The sequence below is a fragment of the Sitophilus oryzae genome, unplaced genomic scaffold (assembly GCF_002938485.1).
Source record: "Sitophilus oryzae breed Bouriz unplaced genomic scaffold, Soryzae_2.0 scaffold_1274_pilon_pilon, whole genome shotgun sequence".
NCBI lineage: Eukaryota > Metazoa > Arthropoda > Insecta > Coleoptera > Curculionidae > Sitophilus > Sitophilus oryzae.
In genome coordinates this window covers 3,086,910-3,108,535 of record NW_022145920.1, presented here as the reverse complement: position 1 = coordinate 3,108,535, position 21,626 = coordinate 3,086,910, and the positions used below count along the sequence as shown (strand labels likewise).

The following is a 21,626-nucleotide window of genomic DNA, read 5'->3' as shown; positions in this document are numbered from 1 at the left end:
GTCACTGATCGCGAATCTGCCTACCCTGTGGGTGCGGGCACACTGTTCTTGAGGTCGGCCATATGGGATCCGCCATCTTGAATTTTGCCAATCCGACGTCAGATTCGCGTTCAATGACCCATTTCACTTCAGATTCGCGATCAGCGACCCAAAAAACTTACATATTATACAGACTTTTGTTCAAAATCATTTTTTGAAATTCGTATCCGCCATATCGGATGCGCCAGTTTTAATTCTGCCAATACGACGTCAGATTCATGATAAGCGACCCAAAAAAACCTCTATACGGATCCGTGCGATTTTCGAAAATCATGACTTGTGGTAGGTTTTTTGAGGTTAGAAAAAATATGAGACATGCTAGCTCAATTCTGAGAGGGTGTTTTGAGTTTATCAGGCCCGTTTGCATTAGGTTATAATGTTACACATGAGTTTGTTTGAGGATTTATGGAGTGATTAATGAGGATATATGGAGCTTAACCAACCAGAGGCAGGTGTATAACGAGATCAAACTGAGGTCGCATTAAGACGAAGCGGCAACAAAATCGTTGCCAGAGCTATTGAGTTGAATCCACAAGGCAGTAGAAGAACTAGTCGTTCAAGACATACACGGCAAAGGACAATTAAGAGGAGATTGAAGCAGTAAACCGCTCATGGCGAGATGTCAAATCAGTTGCACACAACCGAACCCGCTGGAGAGCGTTTATTTATTGAAGCCCTACACTCCACGTAGGAATTGTAAAGGACACAATGAAAAAAATGTCTGGTGAGGGTTGAATTTGAATTACCCTGTATATAATGTTCTAATAGTATATTATATGATAAATAATTATCATCACATCTAAAATTTTATAAATAGGCCATGAAGTCAGTTTCAAGTCGAACTAAAGTAAAAAAGATGCCAAAATATAGATCAGTTTTATTTATTATAGTTATTAATGATACAAGTTCGATACGAACATCATCATGAAACGCGTGTAACGTTAAGCCACGAGGCGTTAGTTTCATTAATAATTTCGTATCGAACGTGTATCATTCAAAATTTATCTACGACGCGACACGAAGGACGATCCAAAGAGATTTGATTTTATTTAAAATATCAGAGATATCCTAAAAAAAATTAAAATTCAAAATTATCAGGTGCCCATATTAGTCGACGCCGTAGTAACCGTGCTTGTTGATTGTTTCCATTTTGACTTTGACAACTCAATTATTGATGTTCAATTTTGTGTCAAACGTTCAGTTTTAGCAAAAAGCAAAAAATAATATTAATATGGGTGATTCTGATTCTGAAAGTGTCCCTTCGGATATTGAAGGCATTGCGCAAAACGTTGTCGATTCCTTACTCCTCGAAAAATCAAGACAAACGTACGAACAAGCCTATGTAAAACTTGAAGATTGGTGTAAAGGGAAAGGAATCAAGAATAGTAGTAACGAAAAGGTTCTCCTGTCATATTTTGAACATCTTTCAAAACATAGGAAGGCTTCATTACTTTGGGTATAATTATTTCATGTTACGTTCAGTTATATCAGTGAAGAAAAATACAGATATTATTACTCTAAAAAGAAAATCGGAAGGATTTCGGTCAAAAAAATCGAGAATTTTAAGAAAAGAAGACACAGCTCGTTTTTCGTTGGAAGCCGATGATAAAACTTATTTCTTGACAAAAGTTTCATTGATAGTGGGACTTGCGTGAGCCCGCCGGCGTATCGAGTTGACAAATCTGCAGCTGCAAAATGTTAAAGATGAAGGACAATGCATTCATGTCATTATTCCATTTACGAAAACAAAGATATCACGAGATTTTTTTATAAGGAAAGAGAATGTTGAAGAAATAAATATTGTGGAAATGGTTCGAAGATATCTATGCGGCCAAGCAACACAGAGCATACTCGATTTTTTGTGGGGTAGAGAAATGAAAAATGTATTAAGCAACCCGTTGGCATTAATACTTTAGGGAAAATGCCGTATAAAATAGCATAGTTCCTAAGTCTTCCAAATCCACAACAATACACTGGACATTGTTTCCGTAAATCGTCTGCGTCGTTGCTTGCAGATTCAGGAGTGGATTTATTAACTGTTAAAAGACATGGTGGTTGGCGCTCTAACACAGTGGCAGAGAGCTATATAGAAAATTCCAAAGAAAATAAGAAAAAAGTGTCATGTAATATTTTGGGTAACATTTCTGGCAATTATGGGTCTTCAACAAGTTCAAGCACTTAGGAAATAAATTTACTTTCTAAAAATTCAACTCACCTGTCATAGTCTGGAATTAATTTAACCAATTGTACTGATATTATAATTAATGTTTACAATAAATAAACGTATTTAGGTACCTTTTTTTGCTTGTTTCTTATTTTAAAATTTGCGTGTTATTATGAATTCATAATAGCACTAGTGCTATTATAAAAGCCATAATGACATCCAAATGACAACGTTAAATGTGTCATAATGACATTGTCGTAGATTAATAAAATAACTAAACTGATTTTTTAGAATACCTATAAGGCAGCAAGTACTTTTTAATCTATCATTTCATTAACATAAATATGTATATTATTATACCACGTGCATAATAGCTCAGATTTATGAAAAGAAAAAATATAGAACAATAGTGCATACTTACTCAAAGTATATAGGTGTTTGCATGCTTGGTCGCATGAGAAGGTCATTCCCATGTTCCCATAGGAGGTCAAAGTACATGAAAAATAGCGAGAAACGAAGGGATGGTTGAAATAAAATTAATTAAATAGAGGAAGTGCCAAGTCTAGACACAATACACCCGGATATATCTAATTCTTTTTGTTAAGTTATCCGACGTCTTCGATACTAGAACTTAAATGTAATGAAGAATTGAAAAATCACCTTGTAGTAAGGATATAAAACTATTCTAAATCTAATTTAATTTATATGAAGTCGGTTGTGTAAAAATAAATTACATACTTTGAAAATTTTTATTTATCTGTTAGTAGTTTCATTTTCGCAATGAAATATTTATTACCCATTATGAAAATATAAAAATTCGCAACAAAATTAGACTTAACTGCACTAATTCTGTTTATGGATAATGCACTATATGCAATACATGTAAACACTCAAATCTATTTGTGTAAATAATATTCGTTTGGTAATAAACACTAAAAATGTCTAAACAATGTTGGAAGATTACATTATTTTCTGAAACTATCTTAGCTTCTTAGAAAATCTTAATTTTTTTCCTTCCATATATCACGTATGCCTGACGTACATGAAGTATTTGTAGTAAATTTAGTTATATTTTTTTCAGTGAGGGGCAAAAGGCTCAAGTTTCGTTTAGCCGAAATCAGTTACATAGAATATCGGTTTATAGGATGATTCTATACAAGAAAACTAGCACTACATAATTTTATTTTTGCCGCGGAAATTATTTGTTATTGAGAAAACTCGAATTTTTAATTTTTTTTTTCATTATTAGAATGGCGTAAAAACATTTAATATAACGATGTGAACTAATTTTTATTCGAAAATATATTTTTATCACAATAATTTTCATTGATTTTTTCGGGTTTAGAAGTGCCGAAATGTGATAGGAAGATAAAAAGTAAATATTTTTATTTTTTATATTATATATATAGTTTGATTCATTATTTGCTAAAACTTTTCTAAATCACTTTTTCCGCGGAAATTTATCATAAGGGCGGTGTAATGGAAAATCTTCAATATTTCGAAGTTTTCCATAGTATTCTAACTTTTTAAATACTTTCGGTTTGGTTTGGTTGCTTTTATTGGGTTTGGTTGTAATGGGTTTGGTTGGTTTAGTTTGGTTTGGTTGTTTTTTAGGGTTTGGTTTGCTTTAGTTGTCGTTTTTATGCTTTATTGGCAATTTGTTTTTAATTTTCGCATACGTTGACCATAGCGATATTAATTCCGCGGATTTTCATTTTTGTATCGGTGCTTAAAAAATAAAAAATAAAATTACTTTTTTATATATCTCATTTCGTTACTTCTAAACCGTATTCAAAAAATGGCAACAGCGCATTTCCGCGGAATTTCATTTTCGTATTAGTAGTTACAAAGACGTCTAAAATATGAAAACATGAATTTTTCATGAATGTCATTTCGTTACTTTTAAACCGCATTCAAAAAATGGTGACGCATTTCCGCGGCAAAATTTTTTCAGTAATATACTCCCTGAGGTACCTAAATGACAAAATTGTCTTTAAATTAAACGTTCTCCAACCCAGTGTGCGTACATATCAAAGTAAAACCTCTGACCCAGAAAGGCCCAGAAAGACAAAAAGTTTTTGTCTTTCTGGGCCTGAAGATGGGAATTATTAAGTCCCGAAACATGTCACCCTCTTCTTTTTTTGAAGCAAATTAAATTTGAAATAAACATATTAAAAGATTGTGAGTTTTTTGTCCCCTACCCCTCGTCAGAGGTTTTACTTTAAAATTGTCTTTTTTCTTTTTTTAACAGATTTCGGCTAAATGAAATTTGACCCAGGCAAAATGACAGTTTTGTTGCAAAACTGAATGATCCCATTAGTTCTCTAGACATTTTCAAAACGGTCCGATTTTTTGTTTGCGCAAAAACTTGATACTTGGGACTGAACGGGTAAGACAAGTAAAACGATATTTATAGACGAGACGTTCAATACAATTTATCAAACTTTAAAAACTTAGTATATAGTGGCTCTATTTAAGAGCTTAAAATTTATATATGAAAAGCTTTTTTTTTTTTATTTATAGCTTAAAAATTATAAATAAAAAAAGGCCAAACCTTTTCATTCCATAAAACATAAACAAGGAACAAACTCTCCCTGTTTCTTATCTTATTTGTTGATTCAGGAAATTTTCTGATAAATAAAATATTTTTAACTCGTGCAACTGAAATTATATACTTACATATGTATTTTAACCGGAAGATAGCTACTATTTTAGTACTATTCGTGTCAAAGCGTTTCGTAGAAAAACAAATACATATAAAAAAATAACTAAACACAATAGAGAAAGAAATAATGAAGAAAAATGTATAGATAACTTAAGACAGTTACAAACATAAAATAGTAAAAAAAGATAAAAAAATATAAACATTAGCTTTTTAGATAATAATTTTTTATTAACTAAATCTGCTACACCTTCAATAACTTTCAAACGAGTTGATTAAATGAAAAATCATATCAGGCCTTTTTTGAAGTCCGTTCAACTTCGTACAAGAATATGTATTGACCTTTACAATACGCTGATTTGTTAGAACGCAACAAAGTTTTTTATTCTAGGAGCTACAGATGCCCGACGCAATATTGCCGGACCCTGTATATTTATAACACTTCTCTAAATTAAAAATTTCTCTCTCTCTCTCTCTCTCTCTCTCTCTCTTCTCATGTAAATTCCTATTTTGTTTTTTCAGGTTTGTAGTTTACAATTTACTTAACTGTTCGGAACCTGATAATGTATAAAATGTTCTGAATACTAATAGAAAAGAGAAATTGTTCTTTCTGAATCTTGAATCTGCTACTGACCATATTGTAAAGTTTTATTTTCTGCCGTATTGGAAACACATTAGCAGTTCTATTCGCATTATTATAATATAGAAGGGGAAGTTTTTTTTTAACGGAACACCCTGTATGTTATTACATTTTTACTTTCTACTCTTGAAATAAAGGTACATTTGATTAAGGTTCTCACTTAAATCTTACGGCTTTTGAAGTATTAACAATTTTGTAAAAATGCTGTAACAATATTAAAGTGTCATTTCTCTAAGCGTATTTAAGTTTTTAAACCAAATAAATACGAACTGAAGTTTCTTATACCGGGTGCGTCCCAAAAGTGGCTCACCCTTATAACTTTTTTATTTTTTCAGATAAAAAAACGAGATTTGGTATGTTAGTATACAACATAAATTAGGATTGATTGACGTATTCAATTATTTTTGGTCACTTCCTGTTTCACCGGAAATGACTACAACTTTTGATTTTTAAATGGCACCCTCGGTATATGTTCACTTTATTCGATAGAAAATGACACTTTGATATATCATATGCCACGTGGTTTTGACATTTTCGCTTAAAAAAATTGTATTTTAAACTTCAATCTAGAGTGCCATGGCTGTGTTAAAAACACTAATTTTCATTCAAGGAAACTTGGAAAAATATATTTGATAGTTAAATTTTTTGCGTGCCTTGTCCTGGTCGGTTAAAAGATGCCCAAATGATATTTTTAATCATATCTCATTTTTTTTCAAATGAAACAAGGGTGGCTCATTAGCATATTCGAAAAAAGCATTTTTTTACGATTAATTTGGTACCACACACTTGGTATTTCGAGCCAAATTGTCGTTATGAACCGCACGTTACAATTTCAAGTAAACCATATGCGAAAATGTCAAAAGTTGACATATGATATGTCATTCTATTTAGGGTGTCATTTTCTATCGAATAAAGTAAAAAAATACCGAGGGTGTCATTTGAAAATCAAAAGTTATAGTCATTTCCGATGAAACAGGAAGTAACCAAAAACAATTGAATACGTCAATCAATCCTAATTTATGTCTTATACTAATATAACAAATCTGTTTTTTCTATCTGAAAAAATAAAGCTATAGGGATGAGCCACTTTTGAGAAACACCCGGTAAGAATAGATAGTGAGAGGCATAAAATCTTGACATTTTAGATTTTTTAAAAACAAGTAACAAAATTACAAAAAGTACAGCTACTAAAAATGCTAATATTGTTAGCTGATTTGTTTAGAAAAAGGAAACTATTTAAATATTTCTGAAAAAGTACCACCAACAACACCATTATCAGACCAAATATCAATAATTAATTAATTATTTAACCAACACAATTAAGTACCTATGCAATTGCATAGGTACTTAATTGTGTTGGTTCACAAATTGCTCTAAATAAATGTGGATTTGAATCAGAAATCAGAATATTAATAAGTTATAAATGGAAACGTGTCTGTTGTTATGTTATAAGCATTCGTCAATAAACAAAATAAAATTTAAAAGGTATTCATTTTGTAGAATAGTGTCTCCTCAATTGTCTCATAACACTGCACATATACAAAATTCATTTTTTTTAAGTAGTTTAGAGAACTTTCAACGGCCACATTACTCATAACTTCTAAAAATCAAATCAATTGGCTACAAAAAATACTCCGTATCAAGTAGCGTGAATATCCCTGCTAAAAATATTTGATACATATGAGAAAAGAATTATGTACCATATACCCTAATCATACTGTATAAGAAAAATCTCAGAACTAATTATATATTGTGCTACCAATTCATATTGATAAAATTATATTACATACATGCACCTAGTATGTAGTATATAATTAAAATTTACTGTAAAACAAGTTAATAATTAGTTGTTCTTCAGGCGAAAAAAATTCTTGGCATTTCCTGTAATTTATAAACCATAAAATAACCATAACTAAAAAGTATATTATGAACTTTTCTTTAGTTAGCAGTAAAGCTCTTGATTGATTATATTTTATTTTTAACCTTAATCGATGTTTTGGTGTTATGGAAGTAAATTCAACTTTTTTTTCATAAAATTGTTTTATTACTATTTTGATAAGGCATTTTTTCAAGTTATAAAAAATGTAAATATCAATGCATTAACTTAAATCGCTGTTCTTTCCATCTTTATAATCAGATTTCAACTATTAAGTATTAAGTTCTAGTTAAATCTTAGTTTTGTCTTTAAATTAAAAGACAAAACTTAGAACTAACTAGAGCTAGTAGCTTAAATGAATTTCTATTTAGAACTAGTAAAACAACACAATATTTACATTAAAAAACATTTATTTAATGACTGGACTTAAATATACATTAAAATATAATGTGTGTTTCGAAATCTTAAAAAAATATTTAATACTGCATGTAAAAAATAGAAGTTTTTTGTTTCATCCGGATTAATGTCTAGTGAATAAAATTTTGCATATTTTATTATTAGGGCTAAAGCTTTATTTACCTTTTGCCAAGTTTAAATCAAAAGAATCAAAAAATGTGAAATATTAGTATCATCAGCATACATAACCATGTTAGAGTGGTAATTCAGCTGCATATATTAAAAATAACTCAGACCTCAAAGATGGAACTCTGATCCAGCAACCTCTCACTTGCTTCTAAAAACTATAATTATTACATATTAAATATGCGCTTTCATAACTAACTCTACCTGGCAAATTTACTGTCGGAAATGTTTTATATTTTAATCGGCCATTAAAAGTATAATCTTCACATGTAAAACGTCGATAAGCTTTAAAAAATTTCTCTGGTGGTATATTGTCTTCTATAAATTTGTTTCAGCTGCGTATCACCGAAATAACAAACTCGGACAAACTATTTTTTGGATTCGGAAAGCAACGATCTTTCGGTCCATTCTTTAAGCACTTCGAAATACCACGTAGTGACGGCATGGTGATGGTAAATTTTATCTCACGCAGAAACAAAATTGAAAGAAAAACCCAACGGTGGCAAATCGTACATTCTTAATAAACCGCACAAAAAATTATGAAACAAACTTGATAGTTTTCAATAAATACACTTCCCATTTAGAAACAGACACATCGAAAGCTAAAATTTATCTTTGTTGCGATCTTTGTTCTTATTGTCGAGAATATTTGAAATTAAAGTAGCGGCAATTCTTGGTGCGACCGCTGCGCCTCTAGCGGGATAAGGAACTATAAAAACTGCCTCCAGAGTGGAAAGGATATGGTGCTGTAGGCTGTAGGGTCCTTCGTAGCTATTTTATATTCAGATATAATTTGGATTTTTGCACAAAGACGCCTGCTCCATCTCTCTAAATTATTTTCAGCATTCCAGTATTGCGGCTTCATACTAAAAGTGGTAGCATCTTTGTTATTTCAAATAGAACACCCGGTATATTATTATATTTTCCGAAACTACTTCCATGTCTCAAAATTTTTCTGTTATACTAACCTATACCAATCTCTAATAGTTTTCGAGACAAAAAATAAAGCATGCGTAAAGTTGATAAAAACTTGATCTAGAATAAGCATTGGTTAAATCATAAATTCGCCATATTAAAATCTGAAATTTGGATTATAAGTTAACGAAAGTCGATATATTCGATCTGTCTAAATTAACCGATTGGATATTCCAGAGGGAGAGCAAAATTCATATTTATTTCCATCATCATCATCATCATCATTTAGCTTATTCCGTCGACTGCTGAACAAAAGCCTCCCTCAACTCTAGCCATTTCTTTCTATTTTGTACCACTTGAATCCAATTTCCAACCACGCTCTTAATATCATCTGTTCATCGACTAGGACGTCGTCCTTTGCTTTTATAGGCCTCGTGTCTCGATCTCCATTCTACAAGTCTCTTTATCCACCGTCCATTTGTTATCCTTGCCACATGTCCTGCCCAATTCTATTTAAGATGTAAGACAGATATCACAGCATCCCTTATATTTATTCTCGTTTGTTACAAAAGTGCTCAAATCTTTGTTAGTTTAAATTTACGCCTATGTGAATCACCCTGTATACAGGGTGGTCCGAACTGTATTCCGGAAACTTCGGGAGCATATTCTGCAGATAAAAATAAGTAAAAAAGTTCGTATAAATGTATGTCCTAAAGTACTTTGTTTCGGAGATACATGGTGTAGAAGTTTCGTTTTTATTTCGATTTTCTCTAAATTATTTCTGAAGCAACGTCAATATTTGGATAAAAATTGGTATCTGGGAGTTTTGTGACACGAGAAATTTAATTTTAATGTCAAAATGACTCCTACTTGTAGAGGGCGCCACCTACATGCGTTTTGATTGTTTTGAAGAGTAATAACTTTTCGTCCGTACCTGTATAAAACTACTGCATTTCCATGACTTTTTACGTAAAAAATGTCTCTTGGTAAAAATCGCTTCGAGCAACCGTTCTCAAGATATTTAGAATAGAAATAGTCAATACATGTCATTATTGACAAAATAATAAGCACACGTTGAGTATAGTTATTTGACTGAAATAATAAATTTCTATTTTCTTAAATTAATCATAAATTGTTCTCGAAAATATGATAATTAAACAGTTTCTGTTTAACTTTTGAAATTCAAATTTATGGTTTCAGTCTAATAACTATTTAGTCAACGTTAATTTATGTCAATGATGACAGGTATTGATAATTTCAATTCCAAATATCTCGAGAACCATTACACGTAGCGATTTTTACCAAGAGACCTTTTTTATGTAAAAAAAAATGTATATTTTTTTACTCAATAGTTTTATACAGGTATGGACGAAAAGTTATTACTCTTCAAACCAGTTGAAACATATGTAGGTGGCGCCGTCTACAAGTAGGAGTCATATTGACATAAAAATCACATTTCTCATGTCAAATATCTCCCAGAGACCAATTTTTATCCAAATATTGATGTTACTTCATAAATTATTTGGAAAAAATCGAAATAAAAATGAAACTTCTACACTATTTTAATCTGCAGAATATGATGCCGAAGTTTCCGGAATACAGTTCGGACCACCCTGTATAGTAGTTTGCAACTAAGAGAAAACTGTACATTCAAACATATAATTACATAAAATGCAGTAAAACCTACTTAAAACTGACAGAAAAAGCATATTAACGTTACTGGTTCAGTTACAATTAATATAGTAAAATGAAAGTACTTGCCGTAAGCGGCCGTATCCAGTAAAAGTGAATGAGGGATCTAATAAAAAAAGTTAAATATACCAGTAGCATGGTGTAGTATACAGTACTGTTTTATTGCTGTAACACAAGTCGAAAGTTAAGCAGTCGAAATATGTATTGTGTATTATAGAGCAAAAAATCAGAAAAATGTCAATTTGGCAAGTCAAACAATGATTATTTTAAATAAATAAAACACTAAATATAAATAAGACATAAATATAAATAAGATACAGACCTCATAATCTATCGTATTGTAAGAAAAAAATCGAATTATTTTGATTATTATTGCGATAACTTTCGACAATTTTATTTTTAAGAGTTAATAGAAATAGAGCTCTCTTGAAAACGTTTTACTCCTGTAAAAACATGTTTTTGGTAGCTACGAGGGTTTTAAAGATATCGACATACCTATAATCCCATCCATAATTAACTTAAAAAAATGGAAACTTTTTTTTAGTTAAAACTATGGAATGGTATGGCCGTCATCTGTCTTTGATCTGTCATTGTCTGTCAAAATCTTTCCTGAGTCGCTATTGGGTGTCCGGAAAGTTAATGGTAAATACTGAAAGGGGTGATGGACCAACTCATACGCATCCATTTTCCAGAAAAATATAATAAGTAATAATATGACCTTATACAGGGTGGCGCCTCTCATACGCCGGGAAAGCTCCAAGGAGAACGGTAGTTTATATCGAAATGAAATTTTGCCAGCATATGCAGGTTAACTGAAAGCATTTTATAAAAATATATAGAATTATACAGGGTGTCCCCAAAAAAAGTTACACATGAAAGTTGTGTTTTTTCTAATGGAACACCCTATATATTAATTGAATTTCGGATTCTAGGAAAAAAATAAAGGTGAGTTTTATTAAAGAAACATATACCCAAAATCTAAGGATTTTGACATATTTCACATTTTGTGAAAATGAAGAGTAAATTTTAAATTTCGATAACAGCTACCTAAATTTTAGTTGACCTTGTATAGCCTGATATTTAATTACAGTAACCATTGTACGTTAAACCAAATTGAAATTTGAACCGAAAAGTTACACAGGGTGACACAAAATTAATATGGAACATTAGTCACTTTTAAAAGCAAGTTACTCCTTTATTTTAAATAGAACACCCAGTATATTTTTTCGGTGTTCAATGGGGAATTTATATATCTTCAAAATATTATTAAGGTTGCCTACCCCTTAGACAAAGATTTTCCTAGATATTTTAATTTTTATGATTTTGCGTCAGTAGATCTTTATTATTTGAAAAAATGTAGGTGGCTGTGTAATATACCTTTTGTTAATTTAACAAAAATTAAAGATTGTAGAGTAAAATACTCAATGGTAATATAAAGATACACGTTTAAAACATATTTTAATTATTATAGAATTAAAACTACATATAGACCTATAATTATGTGACAAAAATTAGCTAGATGAAATCAAATGCTCAAAATGCTTCATTTCTTGTTAACTGCATAAAATTATTGTCTTTTCAACAGGATCTTTTCATTTTAAAAGGCATACATGGAGTTCTACCTCGAAAACCAGCTAAAATCATTTCTCTCCTGTTGTCGATAATAGTTGGTCGAGTTTTGTAAACACTGTCTTTAACATTTCCCCATATAAAAAAAACAGACTAGATAAAATCAGGAGCATTAAGTACTCTTTTAATTGGTAAATGCACACTGCATTCACCAACTAATACAATCATATCAATTCTTTCCGATGTAAGATAAGTTTGCATTTTCGGCAAATTTCTCAGAATTTTTTTTGTTTTAACTGACACAAAATGATAACTAGTTGTTAAAGTTTGACTAATTAGACAGCTATGTTGAAGTCACGTCAGACCCATATCACAGCCACCTAGATTTTATCAAATAACAAAGATCTACTCAGATCAAATCATGTAAATGAAAATATCTAGGAAAATCTTTGTTTGAGGGGTAGGCAACCTTAATAGTGTTTTGAAGAGACATGAATTCTCCATTGAATATCGGAATAATATACTGGGTGTTCCATTTAAAATAAAAGAGTAACATGCTTTTAAAGGTGACCAATGTTCAATATTAATTTTGTCTCACCCTGTATAACTTTTTGGATCAAGTTTTGATTTAATTTAAAGTACAATAGTAAATTTAACTACATATTACACTATACCGTGTAAATTCCAATTTAGGTAGCTTTTATTGTAATTTAAAAATTGTTCTTTATTTCTAGAAAATGTTAAATATGTCAAAAACCTTACATTTTAGTCATATACTTCTCTTACAAAACTCACCTTTATTTTTCTTCTAGAATCCGAAAATCAATTAATATATAGGGTGTTCCATAACAAAAAACACAACTTTGATATGTAACTTTTTTTGGGGACACCCTGTAGGACTCTCTATATTTTTAAAAAGTGCTCTGAATTAACCTACATATGCTCACAAAATTACATATCAATACAAACTGTCGTTCTCGTTGGAGCCTCCGCGGCGTATGTGAGGCGCCACCCTGTAGTTAAAAATCGATGGTTTTCGAGATATTGCCACTCTTAAAAAAAATTATAATTCTTAGATTCTGATTTAGGTTTTGCAACTGTGAATAGCCATGAAAAGTTTTATTTCACTTACCTAGGCGGCAAGGAAACAAGTGTTATCGCTACAGCAACAAGCAAAAAAACAATTTTGTTGATATTTTGTGACAGTACTGTTAATAACTTTTGCTTGTAAGTCTGGACTTTGTCCCCACTCCCTTCGAGAAGAAAGGTCCCAGTACCGTTTCAAAGTAAACCTGTGGACTGGTATCCTAAACGGACATGTAATTAGTCCATTCGAATTACCCACAAAATCTAAACTGGCAAGCTTATTTACATTTTTGTCAAACCGAACTACCGCTTTTTTTGGAAGATGTTCCTTTGGCTGCACGCCGAATAATGTGGTTTCAAAATGATGGTTGCCCGGCATATTATGCACATCAAGTTCCTGCGTATTTAAATCAAACCTAACTCCCACAGATAGATCGGCCGACTTGGTCCAGTTTTATGGCCCCCAGGTCTCCAGACCTGAACCTCCTAGATTTTTTTACTGGGGTTGCATAAAAGAAAAGGTTTATGCAAGACCAATGATGAATTACTTTAGCGAATAACTGACGCAGCCAAGAGCTAAACTTGGCAAGAAATGCAAGATGGATAAAGGCCATTTTAAAAAGATGCCGCGCCTGCATTCGCGTGGGTGGTGGTCACTCTGAACATATTGTTTGATTTTTTTCTAAAGTTAAATACATTTTTTTTCCACATTTTAATTTTGTTTAATTTTTTAAAATGTTCTCATAAAGTAAATTAAGTATATCGTTCACTGTAAGTCAATAACAATAAGCTGTTTATTAGAACAATGGGTAGTTTTTAAAAGTACATTAAATGAGCAAACTTTTCAAATCACTAACCAGGTTAGTGTAGACCTTTTTTTGTACAGTATGAGGTGTTAAACTTGAATGATAGAAAACAAAAATAAATTATTTCACTGTAAAATAAGATTTTTTACTGAAAATTTTGAACTTGTAGTTCAATGTTGTCTTTGTTTAATGAAATGGCTATTCACAGATGCCAAACCGAAATCAGAATCTAAGAATTATATTTTTTTTAGGAGTGACACCCGAAAAAAAAGAGGACGATTTTAACAAACTTTATTCTTCTTCTTTACGTGCGGTCTCTTTCGTGGAGGTTGGCGATCACATTGGCAAAATCTTCACGATTCTCGGCTTTCCTTATAAGTTCTTCAAAAGTTAGGTGAGTCCAGTTTCTGATGTTTCTCAACCAAGATAGTTTTTTTCCTGCCGAGACCTCTCTTTCCTTCAATTATTAAAGTGACAATATCTTGAAAACCATCGATATTTTACTAAAGTCATATTATGTTTTTCTGGATGCTTATGAGTTGGTCCATCACCCGTTTCAGTATTATCGTTGACTTTCCGGACACCCTGTATACTCTGTTTATATTTCAAGCATGTAAAGAAAATAATCGAAGACTATAACTCGTTATAACTCAAGAAAGGGGAACACACAATAGATCTGTAAGGGCGCGGTGATTAACCCCCCTCAAAACATTCTACAAAGAAAATAATATAACCGATTTTGTCATATAGAAAACTATTATGTCGGGACCCCATTAGCCAACACGCCACGCCACGCCACGCGATGCCATGTCATGAAAATCTGTGCGTATGTTTTTTCCATTTAATTACATGTATTGCGTACACATTAGGCAACACGCCACCTCACGTCACGCCATCCGACGCCATTAACACGCTATCACACGTGTGTCATCTGTCCCAGATCTGAGTACACTCTTTTCCACGTCGCAATACGTGGAGACCCACGTGTTGCGACGTGTTGACGTGGGATAGAGTGGCGTCGCGTGGCGTGTTGGCTAATGGGGTCCCGACATTAGTTCTTTGAAAGCACTATGGTAGTAATCCCAAAAAGATATATCAAAATATTTTTTTTATCTTGTTGAACCCAGTTTAACTAGCCACGTCGGCATGATCATCATCAGTAGATGATTAATCATCTTATTGATAAACGTAGTTTAAGTCATCTGCTAATGAATCAAAAAAAAGTTTTCTGTTGGAACACTAAAACTTGGAACCGAGGTTGGAACCTTCTTGAATAATACCGTATGATCGAATAAAAATGGCGTCAGCGATGGCTATAAAATGAACAATGATATTTCCCATATAAATTTACATATAAAATGACAGCGATCTTCACTTCATAACCATCGCTGACGCCGTTTTTTTTTCAATCATACGGTACAAGCGACCCATAGAAGACTCGTATAGGACAGAAATATTATAAAAGATGGTATAAAAAATAAAAATAGAAATACTATAATTATAATATCACAAAATAAATTACAAAAATTCAATTTATAACAATCCAGGCATATTATTACTCTGAAGAATAATACCTATTTAAATCAATAAGTACAGTACAGCGAACGCAATATGTTTTCCATACAATTAATTAACTATAAAAAAATAATAGAAGTCTTTCACGCAACTTTAACCAAAGCAGTGGCATGTTCATAGATGGTATTTCACGCTAACTTCATGTGTAATTCAAGGGTAATTCCCATGAAAATAATATAGGAAAAAAAGTTTATTACTATATTCATGAAAAGCATCATAATATAATTGTATATGGATTTCAAATTATAAGGTGTGTGTAACTATAATATGTACTTCCCATTTTTATATAGAATTTACAGTTTATTCACGTAGCAGGTTAACACACTTTTATTGTGTTGTACACACATACCAAAAAACGTATGCTCGGAAATATTAATTTTGTTTCACTTTGATGTCGAAACACGTGACTATAGTAATAATTATTTTTCATTACATTACGCTACCTTTTTTTTTCTCTTTTCATGGAACTCATGCAACAATTAAAATAATTTTATATTGATTGGTGTAGTGGAGGGATATAAAATTCGTATAACTATATTAGAAAAAAAAATGTGTGTGCACTATGTGCGCATATTTGAAGTGAAACTTCTTCTTACTTTCTGTCTGTCTGTCCGAGGACTTCTACCGACCCCATCTACATTCCGAGTTTCAGCCCCCTAGCTCACATAGGGCCCGAGTTACGACTAACCTCCGATCGTTACCACTTTTCCTGACGCGTCTCGTGTGTCACGGCCTTCAATGTTTACTCCCGTCGCGCGTAAAGAAGTTTCACTTCAATAAAGGCGTTATGAAGTTCTTAAAACTACAAAAAAAGCTGTAACTACCCTACAGTAGTACAGATAAAAACATACAAATAAAAACTTTTAAGCGAAAGCTTTTAGTTCAAATTTAAAGCAATACCGTTGGTCCATGTAGAGAAAGAACAATAAAAAAGTAAAAGTAACAGGCAATACAGTTCGTAAGACAGCTTTTAAATCGTTGACATTTACTATATATTTACATAGTACGGTACTAGCGCACGTTCGTACCTACATAGTACGTAGTGATTATTTTTGTTATGCCATTCAAGGTTGCCAACTGCAAGAAAATCATAATCGATTTCCATTGTATATGTATATCTATCTACATATTCAGAAAATCAGGACACTGCTTTCCAATTTTAAAGGATTTGATAAATATGTACGGTATGATCGAAAAATCAGCACAAGTTGACTTGGAAATAACGATCGAATTTTACAAATAAAACGTCAGCTATCATCATTTCCAAGCCAACTCTGACGCCGTTTTTGTAATCGTATAATGTATAATAAATGATTATACCAATAAAGATTAATCGGGTACTCAATGCTTTTGACGAATTAAATAAAATATTGAAACAATATTATCAATGAGTAAAGGTTTAGTTAAAAAAGGATTTCTTAACTTAAATTATATCCTACAATGATTTTTTTTATAATTCCAAGTTTCAGTTTTAAGGTCGATTCTCACTATACCTTCCGTTTCCTTTCCGTAAGTTAATAATGCCGGAACCCCATTAGGCCACACGCCACGCTATCCCACGTGAGCCCACGTGTTGCGACGTGGGGAAGAGTGTACATATTATGAGATCTGGGACAGATTAATCGCCCATCGCGCGTGTGATAGCGTGGGGTGGCGTGTTGCCTAGTGCGCAGGCAATACATGTAATTAAATGGAAAAACATAAGCACAGATCTTAATGACGTGGCGTGGCGTGTGGCGTAATGGGGTCCCGGCTTAATAACACTATAAATAGAATGACGTATGGCATGCCAACTTTTGACATTTTCGCATATTATGCTATATTTGAAATTGTACCATGCGACTTTCTGATTCGAAATACCAAATTTGAGGTATCAAATTATTCGTAAAAAAATGCTTTTCCAAATATGCTAATGAGCCACCCTAGTTCCATTTGAAAAAAATTGAGATATTATTAAAAACACGATTTGGATATCTTTTGGCAGGCCGGGACAAGGAACAAAAAACATTAGACGATCAAATATATTTTTTCAATTCTCCTTGATTAAAAATTAGTGTTTTTAACAGAGCCATGGCATGGCACTCTAGATTGAACGTGGCTAACGTCATATCCAAGGCCTGACTGTTTTGACAGTTCTACCGAAGTGGTCGAGAATTAGCAGTCGTAAACAAACCTATTGTTTTCATTAGTTTCGCAACAAATCTGTGTTTTTTACGCGTTTCTATGCTAATAAAATTATACTAAATAATTTTGAGTGTAGTCTGAGTGAATAGTGAACTATCTAGATCCGATCCATAACATCGTACCAGCGAAAAAAAAACATACTTTCGGTAAAAATTATAGTAAAACTGCGTGTCCGGACTGGGAAAAAGTTGGGGAATTTATATAGAAAAATAATTAATAGCGTTAGTGTTAGTGTATAGTGTTAAACCAACGTAAGTGACGTGTATTTTTATGTAAACAGTTTTCGTGTCTTTATTTTTACTTTGTGAAATAAAAAATTCCGCGACATTGTTCTGTGCCTTGTAGCAGCAATTATAATAAGTCCTCAGGATCTGTCTACATTCTCTTTCCCAACAATATTAACTGTAACTAGGTCACGTCCAAAACCTACAGAACATGCTGTGCCTACAATGTTTCCAAATCAACCCTCTTATATGACTGTGCATGTTCCCATAAAGAGAAAACATCCCGATGAAAGAAAACAAGATTTGGAAATTCAGGATGAAATAAATATTGAAAAGTATTATTATTATTATGAAATGGCAATGTATTTTAAAGAAATTAAATGATTGTACTTTATTTCAGTATTTTATATAAAAAAAATGATATCTTTATCTTTTTATTTACGATTTATGAAGATGGTTACTTGATGAACATCGAACTACAAATTACCTTATGATATAATAGTTAATTCTACCTGATATCCACATTTTTTAAATATGTTAGGCAAATTTTTACAATTATTTTTAATTAAACTTTAAAATGTATTCTGCCCTTATCATATACAATACATTTTCTTAACTTGTCGATAAAGTATAGTTTTCAAATTTTTTAATATTTGGAAGCTTTTTATCACAAGGTATATTATTACTAGTTGCTAAATACTCGCCAACGCAATTTTAGGACATGCTTTTTATTATCTGGATTTTATTCTGTTCATCTTATGCTGTAGTTTATTTCATATTAATATTCGTGTTTTAGATCTAAATTTTAATGCTATTAAATTACTTTAACGCGATAAAAAGTTAATGTTATTTTTTAATACCTTTGTGTATAATATTTTTCATATTTATATCTGGCAAAACTATCAATAAATACTATTATTTATGCAAAAACTATATGCAATACCATATGGCACAATTCAAAAGCCCGACTATTGCGGTGACGTCACAAATCGATGTCTCTGGCCTGTATCTCATGTTGGTTATGGATTGAAATTTAAAATACCATTTTTTAAGCGAGAATGTCAAAAGTTGACATATGATATGTCATTCTATTCAGAGTGTCATTTACTATCGAATAAAGTAAAAATATACCGAAAGCACCGTCTAAAGATATTCTATAGACGGTGCCGAAAGTGCCATTTAAAAATCAAAAGTAGTAATTTCCGGTGAAAGAGGAAGTGACTGAAAGTTTCGTTCTTACGGTTTTTATATTTTTTTTTAACTGAAACAGCTACAATAATATTTTGTCTTTAGGAACAACCTATATTAAAAGAACTAAAAAAACTTAATTAACTTGCACTCTATTCAGTTGTATAAAGCTGCGACTAATAGGTAAAAAACATAAAAAACCACAGTGTAATAATGCACAAATAGGTACTAGGTACAAAATCCACAAAGCCAATTTTACTGTATTGAGGGTTCCAAAACCTTTCAACTATTGGAATGTTGCGACCAAAATCTACCTGCTTTAAAGAGATCTGAAGAACCCAAAAAGACCGGAGTTTGTGGCTATTGATTTCTGAGAACAGGTGTCCAAAGATATTAATCACATTCTTAACAAAAACAAACAAAAATAAAGAAATGTTAATAGTTTATACAGACTTGCTTTATTTATATACCCCTGCCTGTTTACATACCTGCTATAGACATGTAAGTAATGTTTATATTTTTATCGTAAATTATAACTATTCTTTAAATATTTTAGGTACTTTGTTGTTAGTTAGATAGTGCTGTTATATTGTTATAATATGTTGTTAGATTGTTTATATATTGTCACGTAAAAGGGTACAACTTAATTTATAATTTACTATTATTTTTTGTCTCTTGAGTAAAGATAATTAATTAAAAAAATTGATTATTTAAACCTTTAAATTTAAACTATAATAAATCACTTAAGACCAGAAAATTCAGATTCCATGCAATGATCTTGAAAATATTCGTTCCCAATGTCATCATCCCATCAAAAGTCCTTGTACGTGGTTCGTCGCCCTCTCGGATGTACCCCCCTTTACGCCTCTGTACCAGAGTTTTGCGCCCTAATTCTACAGACACCTATGGACTTGTAATGCTTGAAAATACCGACCTTGAAATGTTTTTCCTCTAACTAGACTGTCTTGTTGGAATACTGATCATTGAATATACTGAATGAAACTTGGTTATTAAATAAGAAATTGAAGCTTCAAATATTACTGAATACTGGCATTAGCTTAAAGCGATATGTTTATACCAATAAATACATTAAAGAAACTCCCAAATCGTGCAACAACTGTCCACACAGATGACCAAACAAGAAAATAATGTCAAATAAGAAAAATACCATAATAAACACCTGTTTGCGTAATTCTATGCGACGTTACAATATTTATAGAAAAACTTACCTCAGACGCATTCAAACTTAAATTGTTTATAGCTAAGTTATCCATAATGGCAAAAAATATTTTTTACGACTGCCCCAAGTTCATTTTCCGCAGCTTCTCAAGTTTTGTCGCAACACTTGGTCACTGGTCACTAGATTTTTAAATCCCAAGGCATCCTTAAAGAATCCGACTTGGATTTAAGTAATTTCGGCACGAATTTGGTCACATTAACACTATCAAAGTAATTTTAAATTGTAACTATTTCACCAAAGATCACTTCAAGAATTTTAAAGAGTATTGAAAAGTCTATGAAAAGTAGAAGAAAAGTTTTGAAAAGCGGTACCTTAACCTCCTCTTTACGCGTCAACAGAGATTGGCGTTCTTCTGTTGTTTTGTTCGTCTCTCGCTCAGCGTCTCGAGCTCCTCCGCCGGACAGATTAAGAAACTCAAGTTGGATTGGAGAAACGATCCCTACTCTACTTTCTTGTTGCCGTTTGCCAACGACTTGCGACCGGAATTTTATAAATGAAATAAAACTATATTTGACCGCATTTTTCAAAATTTTCTTACTAGACGATGTACGATAAAATAAAATTTGTTTACTTAATATGTTAAAAAATAGTTTTTACCAGGCGCGGGCTTTAACGGTTAAAAAATCAAACTACAAAGTAGGTACGCTTAATCGTAAAACAAGGGTAAAACTTTTCGATCATACTGTATATTTCTATACATTTAAATTCCTATATTCTTAATTCTTAAAATCTACAGAATTAATATATAACAAATTGTGACATAAGCGCTTAACATTAACAATAGCTGCATTGTAAGTAGATATGTAACATTAGTCTATTGGTATTTGGGTATTTGTTATTAATTAACTCTTCAATTTATTGAGTACAATCCTTGGTACAATCGAGTACAATAATTCTTAAGAAAAAACGATTTTAAGGCGTGTGGCGCCATCTAGATGTGAAGCTAGAAACAATAGAATAGAAAATATTACAGTTCACTTTGCATTAGTTCCCTTCACTGTTAACAAAAGAAAAACGCCATGTATTTTACTGTTTGTGTTGATTACAGGCTCTAATCCTTAGCTCTATAATCTAAGCTCTAATCCTTCTCTAATCGAATAAAAAATATTTATTTCTATGTGTTAATCCTGGTATAATATAATCAGTCGAAATAGTTGTTGGTTTTAGTGCCCCCTGCTAATCTG

The 21,626-nt window shown here is 31.8% G+C and overlaps 1 protein-coding gene across 4 annotated transcripts in view; it reads right to left on the bottom strand.

Moving 5' to 3' along the window:
* The window catches only part of LOC115874369 (tight junction protein ZO-1), a 100,021-nt gene extending 79,163 nt beyond the window's left edge, over positions 1-20,858 (bottom strand). For 3 of the 4 annotated variants that reach the window (XM_030889510.1, XM_030889513.1, XM_030889512.1), the window contains exon 1: positions 20,432-20,858. In XM_030889510.1, coding sequence (XP_030745370.1) covers positions 20,432-20,476 — 45 coding nt within the window. In that variant the 5' untranslated portion in view covers positions 20,477-20,858. The remainder of the gene's footprint in view (positions 1-20,431) is intronic. The other variant, XM_030889511.1, reaches the window with a different exon arrangement.
* Between the last annotated feature and the right edge of the window lie 768 nt (positions 20,859-21,626).